Source organism: Marmota flaviventris, chromosome 5 (genome assembly GCF_047511675.1).
Source record: "Marmota flaviventris isolate mMarFla1 chromosome 5, mMarFla1.hap1, whole genome shotgun sequence".
Lineage (NCBI taxonomy): Eukaryota > Metazoa > Chordata > Mammalia > Rodentia > Sciuridae > Marmota > Marmota flaviventris.
Genome location: NC_092502.1, coordinates 75632607 through 75647865, shown reverse-complemented (window position 1 = coordinate 75647865; position 15259 = coordinate 75632607). Strand labels below are relative to the sequence as shown.

At 34.9% G+C, this 15259-nt stretch overlaps 1 protein-coding gene across 1 annotated transcript in view; it reads left to right on the top strand.

Annotated features, from left to right (window-relative positions):
* Positions 1 to 15259, top strand: part of Man2a1 (mannosidase alpha class 2A member 1) — a 163234-nt gene that overhangs the window by 18709 nt on the left and 129266 nt on the right. The window contains exons 2-3 of the mRNA XM_027927552.2: positions 4940 to 5194; positions 6418 to 6562. Coding sequence (XP_027783353.2) covers positions 4940 to 5194; positions 6418 to 6562 — 400 coding nt within the window. The remainder of the gene's footprint in view (positions 1 to 4939; positions 5195 to 6417; positions 6563 to 15259) is intronic.

Sequence of the window (15259 nt, the reverse complement as noted above, 5' to 3'; positions counted from 1 at the left end):
CTTGTGGTGAAGGTGTTTTGGATTTCACTTTGAAGCCCAAATAGAGATGTCAGGTAGGCGTTTGAATATATGAATCTGTTTTTAGAGAAGAGATTTCAGCAGGAGATATAAATATGGGAGACATCATTACAACCAGGAAATTTAAATCATGGAATGGATGAGATCATGTCAGGCAGTGTGGAGAGGTAACAGGGCTTAGGAGCTAACCTTGAGTTCTCTAACATCCACCTTCCCTGGAATCCTCCTCCAGATACCCCTGGAGGGAGAGAAGGAGCCAACTAAGGAGACTAATAAATTGTGGCCCAGATGGAAACTAAGAACATGTTGTCCTGGGAGTGAGTGAAGAAAATGTTTCCAGGAAGAAGGAGTGTTTTACTGTGCTGCGTGCTCCTTGAGATGATAAGTAAGGTCAGCGCACAGTATTCTTCACCAGGCTTGAAATGTGGGAGGCTTTGGGGACTTTATGAGGGCACTTTTGGTAGATAGACAGGCACAGATTGAACTGGGCAGGTAGAATGCATGGGTGTTTATTGGAAGGAGGGATTACTTGTAGAGATTCTTGATAATCCCTGTACATTGTGAAGGATAGGGTATTTATATATACACACAAACATATGCATGTGCTTGCATATGTATATACAGAGAGAAGGTGAAAGAGAGGATTTATTGAGAGAATTTGTTCATTTAGTTATGGAGGCTGACAAGTCCCATGATAGGCTTTCTGCAAGTTTGAGAACTAGACAACCTGGTAGTGTGGCTCATTCCCTGTCCATGGGCTCTGATCCTTGGGAAGGTGGGTATAACTCTCAGACTGAGACCCAAGGCTCAGAGTCTGGGGGGGTTGCTTGTGTGAATCTTAGATTCCAAAGGAGAACCTGGAGTTCTAGCATTCCAAGGCCGGAGGACCAGCTAGAAGGGGTGCCCTTTATGTGTTTGTTCTGTCCAAGCTCCCAGCTGATAAGGAGGTATCTGCCCACATTGAGGGCTGACACTCAGTCTAATGACTCACATATCAACCTTCCCTGGTCCTCCTCCAGATCCCCCTGGGGCAGCCCAATCATTCCAATTAGTGCTAAGAAACGTGGGTTTCCCTTTTAGCAGGAGAGAGGGGGGGGGGTCTCCTTGCTGAAGCATTGAGAAAAATTAATGCTTTAGCAGCTATCTGGATTCTTTAGTTCAGTCAAGTTGACACCAAAAATCCCATGAGTTAAGGAAGCAGAGGAGTTTGATTGACTTTTCAAAATTTAAATAGGCTCTAATATTATACAAGAATATTAAGAATATAGAGGTATATAGATACATGGAATATAAGAATATTTAGAATATAGACTATAGACATTAAGAATATAAGAATACAGAATTGGTGATATTTGACTATTTTTGGCTTAGGAGAATGTCAGTTTCATGTAGTTTCATATAATAGAACATGTTAAACTACTGAGAATGAATTGCTTTTAAAAGGAGAGTTTTGATGGAGCTGTGTTGAGGGGGTTTAACTAAAAGAACAAAGTTTGAGCAGTTGAGAGGGATGGGATTGGAAGTCAGCAGAAGCTGGGGACAGAGGAAGACACACATTTTTTTCAGTTGTAAGGAGGAGGAGAAGCTGTGAACTTTCAGCTGTGCTTGAGTGATCAAGGTCACTTCAGTTCCCAGCAGCTAGTGTCCTCCCTGGGGCAAATAATTACGTAATAAGCTTAGATTTAGCTGTTGATAACAGTCATTGGTTTTGTTCATAGGACTGAGTAGGTGCTGTTCCTATTCTACTTCATAGTAGTCTCTAAATTTGCTCTCTCAAATGTCTTAGATATCTGATTTTTTTTTTTTTTTTTTTTTTTTTTTTGCTGTGTTTTTTTCTCTTTCACCAGTAGCAGAGAAAATCAAATATGACCTCCTTCTCCACTCCTCAGCAGTGCAGCCCTGGTGGCCTCCCTATAGAACTGATTAGAAAATCAAAGAATAAAGTGGTTTTTTTACAAGTGACTTTCTTACCCTACATAAAATTGTTTTTTATTCAATATTACTATCAGTATTCTTTGACTTATTAGCATAATTGAAACATTATGATTTCTGTTTCTTTAATGCAGACTGTATATGTATCTTTTTTAGGTCACCACTCCTCTCTTACATATATGCAGTTTGCTTGATGTGTATGTCAAGAATTTATTTCTTTATTTCACTGTAATAATAGTTTTAAAAATAATTTTTATTAGACCATTATGCTTATATATCCTCAGGCTACAGTTTTCTCCATGCATTTAATTTACCATATAATCCTAGGTACTGATCATTAATTGTGTTTTTAGAGCTACAATGAGATTGAAAGTTGTCTTTAATGCATGAAGGATCTTTCCTCATGAAGCATCTCTTATAATGTTTATTTTGAATGATACTTTTATTCATTGATTATGGGACCAAGGCCATTCCTGGGAAGGGTCCTCTTCTTTTTCAGTGTGTACTTGTTGAACTATAGACAGCTTTGCTGTATAAATGGGCCACAAGTGATCTTTTTGTTAAAGCACAGAAAGTTCTGCCCATGTATTAAAATTTTAATAATGTAATACCATAAGCATAAGATAAACATGGCATCTTTAAAAGCTCTGAGATCATGGCATTTTAGTCATATGACCATCTTTCACCAATAGCAGAGAAAATTAAATATGCTCTAGACTAAGCTAAAGTCTTATTTTATAGAAGTCAATAGCTTTATTGAAGGTGAGACAAATCAACAAGTTGTAATTCTACTTTGAATGAAAAGAACTTGATTTTCTATTATCTGCTACACTCAAAATTGTAACACTGAAATGTATTTGTCTTCAGCATTGGAAGTATTCAACAGAATCTATCAGAAGTGACTTAAAAAGGCCACAGTTCATGATATTGTGATAGAGTGAAGAAAAGTTTTCCCTTTGTTTTTGTCACCCTTTGTAACATGTCTGTTTAGAAAGAGATGTACAGGTTAGTTGACTGTGTACTTTACTCTCAAATATTTTTGCTTTGGTTGAACTTTAGGTTATGCCAAAGAACATCTTTTGGTCTTTTCATGGATAACCATTCATAAGCAACAGTGATGTGTGCTCCTGGAGAAGGTTTTGAGTATGATACTGCTTAACAACTTTGCTTATCTGGAATACACATGGTTCAGCTATAAGCAACTAGTGTTGCACTGATCACTCGTTGCCTTCGCTATGCCATTTCTAGATGTAAACTGATGTGTATTCTCTTTCTTGCTTGTTACTAAGGGAAAAAGGGCCTTGTTTTGCAGGAAGAGATCTGTGCTAAAACCTTGTACTTCCCTCATGTCTCTGTATATGCCAGTGAGAAGAGGCTTCAGATTCTACTCTGTGTTGACATGCTACTTCACTCCAGAGTGACAGCTGCTTTCAAGGATGAGTTTTGATTGTAGGGGGCTGTTTCTGTGGAGAGATCTGTGAGAATGTCTTTTGGGTCTGTGAGAGCACTGTGCAGTCTTGTGTCCTATGCCTGTCTATAAAAAGGGCTTTGGTCATTCATCCCCAATGTCATGTTCCCTCTTCCTAAGGTAATTTTCTGCCTCTTGGCTATTTTTTCTTATTCCAAAATTTCTGTTCTAGTTTCTTCAGATTTCTGACCATTCTAGCATAGTTTGCTGAAATAACTGGCCTTCTCTTGGTAGATCTCAGTGTGTTGCCTTCTCTTCTGCTTTTTGAACTGAGTATAACTCTGATATTTCTCATCCCACCTTAGCATTACAAAACCAACAAATACTCATAGCAGGTTAAAAAGAATATAAATATATCTAGTTTTTAACTATCTTGATTTATTTTTCCAGAAGTATAGCATGTCATACACACAATTTCATATATTTCATATATACTATTAAAAAAACTTTCTCTATACTTCATTTTCTGAAAATACCTCTCCTGCTATTTCTATTTTTTAAAAATTTATATATCTAAATTTTTGTGGCTGCATACTGTTTGTTCCATGATATAGCTCTACCATTTGACAAGTCCCCTTGTTTTGAACATTTAGGTGTATTCTTTTTTCTTTTTTCTTCTTCTTTTCTTTCTACTGCCATTATTTCCTGGTGATGGATGTCTGGAGTTGTTTGGTCACCATCATGATGTTACTTTTTTAAACTTAAATTTGAGCTTTTTGGGATATGGGGTTTGGATCTTGCTTACAGTGTCACTGTGTATTTATAGACTAGGGCATGGATCTTAAGCTTATCTGTCTTCCCAGAATGTTGTATTATGCCTGACATAGTGGGTGTTTGCTAAAGAATTGTTGCATTCCAGAAATATGAGGGCCATTTAACAAATAAATGAGTATCTACTGTATATTTGGAATCTAGGATATAGGGTTGAATAGGACAAAGATTGTCCTTGCTTTTATAAGCTGAGGTATTACTAAAAAGCAGTCTGAGTTACTGATGGTATGGTTCCTTGGAGGATGTTCTTGTTTGTGGCTAATTGAGAGCTGATGAACTGATTTCATTGTCCACTAGTATTAACTAGTTGAGATGAAATATCTTTCAGGTTCATATTTTTTAACTTTAGTAAATAACTCATATTAGTTACACTGAAATTTAAAATTTTATACCTGAATATGATATGCTGTTTTACTTAGTGATTCCAGAGACCCAGGTATCTTTTAGGACTGAGTTTTGGGAGAGTAGAAAATATACCTCAAACTATTTTTGGACCCTCCGTTGCATATTTTAAAATATGATTAAACAAAGATTTTAGCTATGAAAAAAATTTTTGCTGTAAATTGTTGTTTTATTAATGCCAGCTTTTCATGCTTTCTGTGATTCCACTTGTAAAAGTGGAAAGTAAAGGGTGAGTGGTGAGTGGCTACCCAAAAGGGCAGCCAAATAATTTTTTTTTAAAGAAATAAGTATGCCTAAGCAGAGCTGTATTAGTGTTTTATATAGATGCCTTTCTCTTTTATATTTTAGGCCCAGCTCTCGGTGTTACAAGAAAAAATAGACCATTTGGAACGTTTGCTGGCTGAGAATAATGAGATCATCTCAAATATTAGAGACTCGGTCATCAATTTGAGTGAGTCTGTGGATGATGATTCGAAAGATTCTCAAGGCAATTTCAGCCAGGGTGCTGGCTCACAACTTCAGCAATCAGAGTTGTACATTCAGGTTGACCCTAGTGACTGTCTGTCTCTGTCACAAACTGGAAGTCTGCAACCAGATGTGCAGGTAATATAGACATTCACTAATAATCATGAAACATTATTTGTTTTGCTTTTAGGTTTTCTCTGGTGTCTGTTCTTACTGGTAAGTTGTTTAAACTCTGGATTCCAGTTTCTCTATTTTGCAGAAGGATTTGATTTGTCATATCACTATTTTTTTTTAGTGATAAAATTTTGGAATTTTGTGTCACTCCTGTTTTCTTGTGAAAAATGGTCTATTTGTATATTTTTCTATTCTTATTTCCTATAATGCTTGAAACCATTGGAGATTTAATTTTCCCCAAAGAGATTTTCTTCATTCCTTTAGAAAACATAATAGAAGCCCAGCTTTCACTGTATGTCTGTTTTCATACAGTGTAGGATTGGGTATTTTTACAATGGAGGAGCATTCTAGAGCTGTGCTTTCCAGTATGGAAGCTGTCATCACATGTGACTGCTGAGCACTTGCTATATGACTAATTTGACTTGAGTTGTGCTCTAAAAGTAATATAAACACAGAGTGTTTCAGGCTTAAATATGTGAAATATCTTAATTCATTTATATAATTTGATTATACATTTGAGTTGATAATCTTTTGCATATGTAAATTTAAATAAAATATATTATTGAAGTTAATTTCTTCTGTTTCCTTGTAGTAGAAAATTTAAAATTACATATTTGGCTTTTATTCTATTTCACTTGGACAACATTGTTCTAGAGGGTACTGGAATCAAAAACTAGGACTTCTTCAGAAAGGACTGGTTTCTTAAATGCTGGGCATCACTCCTACTGGCCCTGCTCTGCAAATTAGCAGAGGGCTATGTTTAACCTTGTGCTTTAGACTAGAAACTGGAACTCTGGGGGGGACCCTAAAGGGTGAATATTTTAAAGTTAGACAGAATTAGTTGGCCTCTATCCTGGCTTTAGACTGACATTTCCCACTAATTTCTTTAGGCACAGAACATGATACCATCTCAAGGCCATGGCTCATAAGCCAAGCTGGAAGTGGAGCTAGCCAGGCCTTGCACCTGCAACCTCACCAGCTAATGTGTGGACACAGTCAGATAGGATCAGAATCCTGTACATGGCAGGGAAATCTCTTTCTGTGAGACTTGGCTTCATTTTGGTTTTTATTGAGTACTACATAAGTACCTAGCTTGGTCAGCCATGCTGAAGGAACAGTAAAGCTATTTTTTCTGTGCATGTGAAATTAATGGTTAAACTTTAACTTTTGTTCTTTTATATTTTTAGATGTTGGATGTTTACAATCTAATTCCTTTTGATAATCCAGATGGTGGAGTTTGGAAGCAAGGGTTTGACATTAAGTATGAAGATCATGAATGGGACGATGAGAGCCTTCAAGTCTTTGTGGTGCCTCATTCCCATAATGACCCAGGTAAAATTTGTACTTCAAAAAAAAAAAAAAAAAAGAAGTTTTCAAATTTCTTTAGACCCAGAGTCCTTTAATGAGAATATGGGTAGAGCTTACATCTAACATTCTTGAGATATTATTCTCTGACTTTTAACAGTAATGTATTTCTTTTATGTCATTATGTTCTAGTGTTCTCATTTTATCAATTTATGTGCCGCTCAAGGATAATACATGTGCAGTGTGAAAAATCTTAGTTTTTGGAGGTGAAAGTTGTGCACACTTAAGGGTACTAAGGCAGGGTGCTCATGGGAATTTGAATTTTTAACTTGCAGAAGCAGTGTGAAGAGTGGTCACTGGTATCAATCAGGCCGACATGGTATAAATCCTAGCCCTGTCTGTCAGAGTTAGATGATTTCATATAAATTACTTAATCCCTCTGAGGCTAAGTTTTTTTTTTTTTTTTTTTTTTTCTGGTATAACCAGGATAATAGTATCTCCTTCACAAGGTGAAATGTAAGGGAATTGTGTATGACATACGAGTAGCTGCTGTCTTATCAATTATTGTTATTTCATGTGATGGCTTTTATTTATTGGTGCCAGAGATTTTTTTCTTCAAGGTAAGGGGAAATTGCTACAATTCTAGTGGAGCTTATGCTTTGATATGTATATTTGATAGTGAATATACAGTATAGAGTGAAAACCCAGTGAATTTAGATGAGGCATTTTATTGTAATTCATTTCTGAAGACTTCTATAAAAGGACTTCTTTTTTTATTAATTTTTATAATTTGTTTTAATTAGTTATAAATGACAGTAGAATGCATTTATGCACTTTTATATACATAGATGAGATGTGATTTCTCATTTTTCTGAGTGTACATGTTGTAGAATCATATTGATCATGTAGTCACATATATACATAAAGTAATAATATCTGTTTCATTCTACTATCTTTCCTATCCCCACATCCCCTCCCTCCCCGCCCTTCACTTCCCTCTACCTAATCTAAGGTAACACTATTTTCTCTGCCTTATTGTGAATTAGCATCTGCATATTAGAGAAAACATTCAGCCTTTGTTTGTTGGGGGGATTGGCTTATTTCACTTAGCATGATATTCTCCAACTCCATTCATTAATTGGCAAATGCCATAATTTCACTCTTCTTTAAAGCTGAGTAATATTTCATTGAGTATATATACCACATTTTCTTTATCCATTCATCTCTTGAAGGACACCTAGGATAAACATTGATGTGGCTGTATTAATGTAATATGCTGATTTTAGGTCAGTTGGGTATAAATCAAGGAGTGGGATAACTGGGTCAAATGATGATTTCATTCCAAGTTTTCTGAGGAATCTCCATACTGCTTTCCATAGTGGTAGCACCAATTTGCAGTCCCACCAGCAATGTATGAGTGTACCTTTTCACCACATCCTCGCCAACATTTATTGTTGCCTGTATTCTTGATTATTGCTATTCTGACAGGAGTGAGATGAAATCTTCAAGTAGTTTTTTAATTTGCATTTCTCTAATCGCTAGAGATGTTGAACACTTTTTTCATATATTTGTTGATCAGTTGTATTTCTTTTTCTGTGAAGTGTCTGTTCAGCTCCTTAGCCCATTTATTGATTCGGTTATTTGTTTTTTTGGGTGTTTTTTGAGTTCTTTATATATCCTAGAGATTATTGATTTATTGGAGGTACAGTCTGTAGGCTGTCTCCTTACGTTATTGATTTTTTTTTTTTTGTAGAGAAGAAGCTTTTTAATTTAAATTCATCCCATTTATTGATTTGTGATTTTACTTCTTGTGCTTTAAGAGTCTTTTGTTAAGGAAGTCAGATCCTAGGCCAACATGGTGAAGATTCGGGCCTGTTTTCTTCTGTTGGGCTCAGGGTCTCTGTTCTAGTGCCTGAGTCTTTGATCCACTTTGATTTGAGTTTTATGCAGGATGAGAGATAGAAGTTTAATTTCATTTTGCTATATGTGGATTTCCAGTTTTGCCAGCACCCTTTGTTTGAGTAGGCTATATTTTCTCCATTGAATGTTTTTGGACCTTTGTCTAGTATGAGATAACCATATTTATGTGGGTTTGTCTCTGTGTCCTCTACATGTGTATTTTGGTGCCAATACCATGCCATTTTTGTTACTATAGCTCTGAAGTATAGCTCAAGGTCTGATATTGTGATGCTTCCTGGTTCACTTTTGTTGCTAAGGATTGCTTTAGCTATTCTGGGTCTCTTATTTTTTCCAAATAAGTTTCGTGATTGCTTTTCCTATTTCTATGAAGAATGTCATTGGGATTTTAATAGGAATTGCATTAAATCTGTATAACGCATTTGATAATATGGCCATTTTGACAATATTAATTCTCCCTATCCAGGAGCATGGGAGATCTTTGCATCTTCTGAGGTTTTCTTCAATTTTTTTCTTTAGTATTCTGTATTTTTCATTGTAGAAGACTTTTAACCTCTTTTGTTAGATTGATTCCCAGGTATTTAATGTTTTTTTGAGGCTATTGTGAATGGGGTAGTTTTCCTAATTTCTCTTTCAGTGGATTCATCGCTGATGTATAGGAATGTGCTTGATATATGGGTGTTGACTTTATATCCTGCTGCTTTGCTGAATTCATTTAGTAATTCTAGAAATTTTCTGGTGGAATTTTTTGGATCTTCTAGATATAGAATCCTGTCATCAGCAAATAGTGATAATTTGAGTTCTTCTTTACCTGTTTGTATCCCTTTAATTTCTTCCTTTTGTTTAATTGCTCTGGCTAAGTTTCAAGGAAGATGTTGAATAGAAGTGGTGAAAGTGGACATAACTTGTTTGTTCCAGTTTTTAGAGGGGATCCTTCCAATTTTTCTCCATTTAGAATGATTCTGGCCTTGGGTTTGGCATATATAGTGTTACAAAGTTGAGGTATGTTCCTACTATTCCTAGTTTTTCTAGTGTTTTGAACATGAATGTGTGCTGTGTTTTGTCAAATGCTTTTGCTGCATCTATTGAGATAATCATGTGATTCTTGTTTTTAAGTTTATTAATATGATGAATTATGTTTATTGATTTCCGTATATTGAACCAACCCTGCATCCCTGGGATGAACTCCACTTGATTGTGGTGCACTATCGTTTTAATATGTTTTTGTATGTGATATGCCAGAATTTTATTGAGAATTTTTGCATCTATGTTCTTCAGGGATATTGGTCTGAAGTTTTCTTTCCTTGATGTGTCTTTGTCTGGTTTTGGTATCAGTGTGATATTAACCTCATAGAATGAGTTTGGAAGGGTTCCCTCCTTTTCTCTTTCGTGGAATACTTTGAGGATATTGGTGTTAATTCTTCTTTGAAAGTCTTGTAGAACTCAGCTAAGAATCCATCTGGCTTTTCTTGGTTGGTAGGCCTTTGATGGCGTTTTCTATTTCTTTACTTGAAATTGATCTATTTAAATTGTGTATGAACTCCTCATTCAATTTCAGTTGGTCATATGTCTCTAGAAATTTGTCGATGTGTTTGATATTTTCTATTTTATTGGAACATAAATTTTTAAAATAGTGTCTAATTATCTTTTTTATTTCAGACATGTCCATTGTGATATTTCCTTCTTCATCTTGTATTTTAGTAATTTGAGTTTTCTCTTCATTAGCATGGCCAAGCGTTATCTATTTTATTTATTTTTTCAAAGAACCAACTTTATGTTTTGTCAGTTTTTTCTTTTATTTCAATTCCATTGACTTGAGCTCTGATTAATTATTTCCCATCTTCTTTTTTTGGTGTTGATTTGTTCTTCTTTTTTTAGGGCTTTTAGAATGTAGTGTTTAGACACTTATTTGTTGAGTTTTTATTCTTTTACTTGAATGTGCTCAATGCAATAAACTTTCCTCTTAGTATGCTTCTATTTTGTTAATTTTCTGAATATCTCAATTTTGTTTTCTATCAGAGCACCATTATTCCCTTGGTACTTTGAAGGTTTTTTTTTTTTTTTTTTTTGGGTTTACACACAACTTACATTTATCTTCCACCAACATTCTTTCCCACTAGTTTATTGGCATGTGTTGTTTTCTGTGATAATATAACTTACAGCTTTAAGTCTGGACACAACACAAGTCCACTTTGACTCCCTTTTTGACAATTTTTTAAGACCTTTGCTACTTTTTTGCCATCCTTAATTTTTATGAATACCATTTCTTGTTATTTTTTAACATGGGCACTTAAATGGAATAATAAAATCTGTGGTTTACCAGGCAGGGTGCCAAATGTTCTAAGTATCTAATGCTTATAATAACCCTTGAAGGTTGGTACCCCTATTCATGGTAAAGGTGTTAATCAACTTGCCAAGATTATGCAGGTAGTAAGGGGCATCACATTGCCTCCTGTCAGTTTACTTGTGTGTCCTACTAGGGTAAACTTGAGTGGCAGAGAACATGTGTCCTATTAAAATGTGATCTCATACTTAGTGCAATATTTGCATATAGTTATTGCTAAATATCGCTGATCTGTCTGCATGTACCTCCACCACATGTTCACACTGAACACACACACCTTAGCTTGCACATACACAAAGATGTAGATATTTACAGCACTTTTACTTGGTCTGTTTCTAGAATGTAAACTCAATAAGGCCTGGAACTCAGTCTTATTGGTTGCCATGTGTGGAATGCCTAGAATAACTGGCACAGAGTATGGAATCATTGTGATTAGGCTGAATAAATCAAAGGAGTAATGAATCTAACTTTCTTGAGTAGGTTGAAACATTGGACTTGCTTCTTTTTCTCTGTTTTTCTTTAACTCCTTTCCTGATGTCTGTTTATTTCTATTCTTTTTAAAAGTCTTACTTAAAATGTACTTTGTACTTTTGTTTACTAACAACAGATAGCTCTCTGAGGGCAGTCATTCCTCTTCCATTGTAGACTTTTTGCTTGTTTGCATTATGTTTCCTACCATAATCTATGTTGTTTTGTGAGAGGACAGCCCCAATAAGTGTTTCTGACTGCAATAAATGAATCTGTCTGTTGGTGTCCTAGCAACTAGAGTTGAATCTTTTTGTCTTAGTAAAAAAATGTTAATGACCCTTACCCTCAGGCCCTTCTCCACTTGACTTAAAAATAATGGTCAGAAACAGACTTTTTAAAACTAAAGTGGTTTTATCTATCTAGCAAAATTCTAGAAGAAAGAACTCACTGTCTTTTCTTAATAATTTTCACTATTCCTTAACAACAGAATATTGATAAACTAAATTATTTTGAAATATCACGAAAATAACTTTTTCAGTAGGTGAAAAAAAAAGTATGTGCACATACAATTTCAAGTCAAAATGAGGCTTCTTAAAGGGAAATCTTTGTTGGATACTCCTAAATGAATATGCAGTTAGGCAGTTTACTTTAAATGAGATTCTTAGAGATTTGTTTGTATTTTCTGTAGCAACAATTTAAAACTTTAATAGTTTTTTTTTTATCAGTGGATTTATGTCTTTGGGGGATCAAAATATTTGAAATAAATATTTAGAAGATTTCAGTATTTAGTTTCCTAAGAATTTATGTTGCTGTATCTGTGTAATATATGTGGGTATTTTTCATTTTGGGCTGAGTTAGTAATATCCTGTGAGAAAAGATAAATTTCAAAATAGATTTGTATCATAATAAAATTCCTAATTATGTCTTCTTCCAGTCTGTAAGGACAGGTTACAACTGTCATACAATATTTAAATGGTTTACATGAGTTAAAATAAAATTGGAAAGGAATTGTTAGGTAAATGCTGATAACTTTGTACTGTTATGGTTTTGAAAAGTTTTGAATCATAGACCATGAAATTAAATGCTAGTTGATTGATACATGTTCATGTTGTATTTAATAAGCTGATTAAAACAGAATTATAGTACCTTTGTATCTATAATCTTAATTCTTTGCTTCCCACTAGTTAAACTGCTGAAATATTTAGTTAATTTTCCTTCAAAGAAATCACAGTGTGTAGAGAAAAGATAAGGTACGCTAAATGGAAGGTTGAACAGCATATTGTTAGTTAAGCAATTTGTAAAATGAACATTAGAAAATAATTCCCCATGTGGTATGACTCTAAAAATAGTAGTAAGACTTAGTTTCACAAGTGATACTGGGAAATAATTTTCTTTTGTGCATTTGCAGTTCTTTTGAAGAATTGCTTATTGAAGCAGTGAGATTTTTAGTTTTCTTTCTTTCTTTTTTTTTAATTTTTTATTGTTGGTTGTTCAAAACATTAAAATTTCTTGATATATCATATTTCACACTTTGATTCAAGTGGGTTATGAACTCCCATTTTTACCCCATATACAGATTGCAGAATTACATCAGTTACACATCCATTGATTTACATATTGCCATACTAGTGTCTGTTGTGTTCTGCTGCCTTTCCTAGTTTTCTTAACTAAGAAGAATGATTTTTCTATTATTATATAATCATTTGAAATGAATTTGTTTATGAATTCTTACTCTAAAAATGTTTGTAAAACAAAATGAAAATGTGAGCAAATCACAGTATGATATTACAGTCAAACATTTCTGTTTGAATACTGTCAAGTTAGACAGTGAAAACGGTTCTGGTCAGCCATCACTGGTTAATGTCTACATAGATGGAAGGCCTTTGAGACAGAAGTCTGGCTATCAAAGGAAGCTACTGATTGGAATAAGATGGTTAGTAGCCAGAAAGGTTTGTGTGTAGACAGTCTGGGGAGTACACTCTTTGGTTTAGCTGCTGCAGAATAAAGTAGGTTCTTTGGTTTTGACAACCACCCTGGGAAATTTGATTTCCTGGAGCTCACATAGTATGAAGAAGAGCTGAGGTACTAACATTTGTTGCCTGTTTGGCATGGAGGGGAGTGGAAAGTGGTTAACTAAGCCTCATTTAACAGGTGAGGGCAATGATGCTGAGGAGGATGTAGTAATTTTTTCCAAAGTCAGTCAGTGATAAATTCTCTGAGCTTGTGAATTGAAGCCCAGGTTTGTCTGATTCTAAAATCCATGTTCTTTCCATTAACCATACTGTGGCTTAAGAAATTTTAATTCAGATGATTCTGTTCTTTTCTTCTTGCTTTATGGGTATTAGCAAACTTAGCACTCCCCTCCACCTTCTTTTTGGTACTGGGGATTGAATTCAGGGGCACTTTGCCACAGAGTTATAACTCTAGTCCTTTTTATTTTTTGAGACAGGATATCTTTAAGTTGGTGAGGCTGGTCTGGAACTTGCTGTCCTCTTGTCTCAGCCTTCTAAATGTGTGCCACTGTGCCTGACTAATTTAGCACATTTATGTGGACTTTGTATTGTTAATAGGATGGTTAGATTTAGTGAATAAAAACACAGGGTATTCAGTTAAACTTGAATTTTCAATAAAAGGTGGATAGTATTTTATTATGTGAATATATGTGTTCCAAATATCATATGGATCATACTTATGGTAAAAGTATGTTTGTTCATATAAAATTCAAGTCTAACTTGGCATTCTGTATTTTATCTGGCAACCTTAATTGTTAAGAGAATGATAGCATTTAAGAATCATATGATTCTCTAGAATTTTGCTTTTAAGAGATATCCCTTAGAATTTGTGAGGTTCCTTTTAGAGGAAGAAAATGCAGATGGTTTGGACTGTCTTTAGACTTTTTTCCTTGAGTAGCACTTAGGTTTAGTGACTCCTAGAGATGTAGGTGGTCATTAAACATTTTCTCATTCCCTTCATTTCAGTTAACTCTATTAAGCCTGGGTGCTTCACAGCTCACCTGTGCCCCAGTAAAAAAAAAAAAAAAAAAAAAAAATTGCTGATGCTTTACAGAAGTTACAATGTTCCATGCATTGTTCTAGGCATTTTACACACACACACACACACACACACACACACATGTTTTAAACATGGAGTCATTTTTTAAATAACTTTATTTTGTTTATTTATTTATTTATCTTTATGGGGTGCTGGGGATCGAACCCGAACCCAGTGCTTCACATGGGCTAGGGAAGCACTCTACCACTGAGCCACAACCCAGCCCGGCATTTTACATTTGTTAAATCCATTACTTCTTTCAGCAACTTTTAACAGAGTTCTATTATTATTCTTATTTCATAAATAAGAAAGGGGCAGGAGAGAAGATGAATAATCTGTCTGTGGCAGAACTGGATTTGAACCTAGGTGATCTTGGCTCCAGAACCAGGACTTGTAACTGTTCTTTAAATATGATAATGCCATTTGTGGGTAACTCTTGTGAAACCACAGGCAGAGCATCTAGGAGGAAAGTCTTTTAAGTATCCCCATGCCAAACATCATCTCTGTTAGTATTATTAATCATAAAAGTGATTTTTTTAACTGTCTTGTGAAAGTGGACACTTCACTGCACCATTTCATATCCTTTTTGCCTCGTGATTTTTGTAATCTTTTCTTATTGAAATGGATATCTCTTCCCTTAAAATACTACATTAGTATGTGAGAGAGTTAATCGTTTTCCTTATTGCAACATTTTTTACAATGAGGAAGAGATTTTGAAACAGTGTTTTCCAGCTTTTAAAGTGGGTTCTTCTATAAAGCCTGGTAATTTGTGCCACCTATCTGACCACAGGCTTGTCTCCTTCATGTACCTGAGAATAACTCATCAGCGGAAGTCACTCTTTTGTTTTACTTCTAACGATGTCTCTCATAGACACTTTTTTCATTATTTCAAGCAAATAAGCTCTGCTTGGGAAAGACATAGTAGGCCTGAAGTGTCCTTAGTT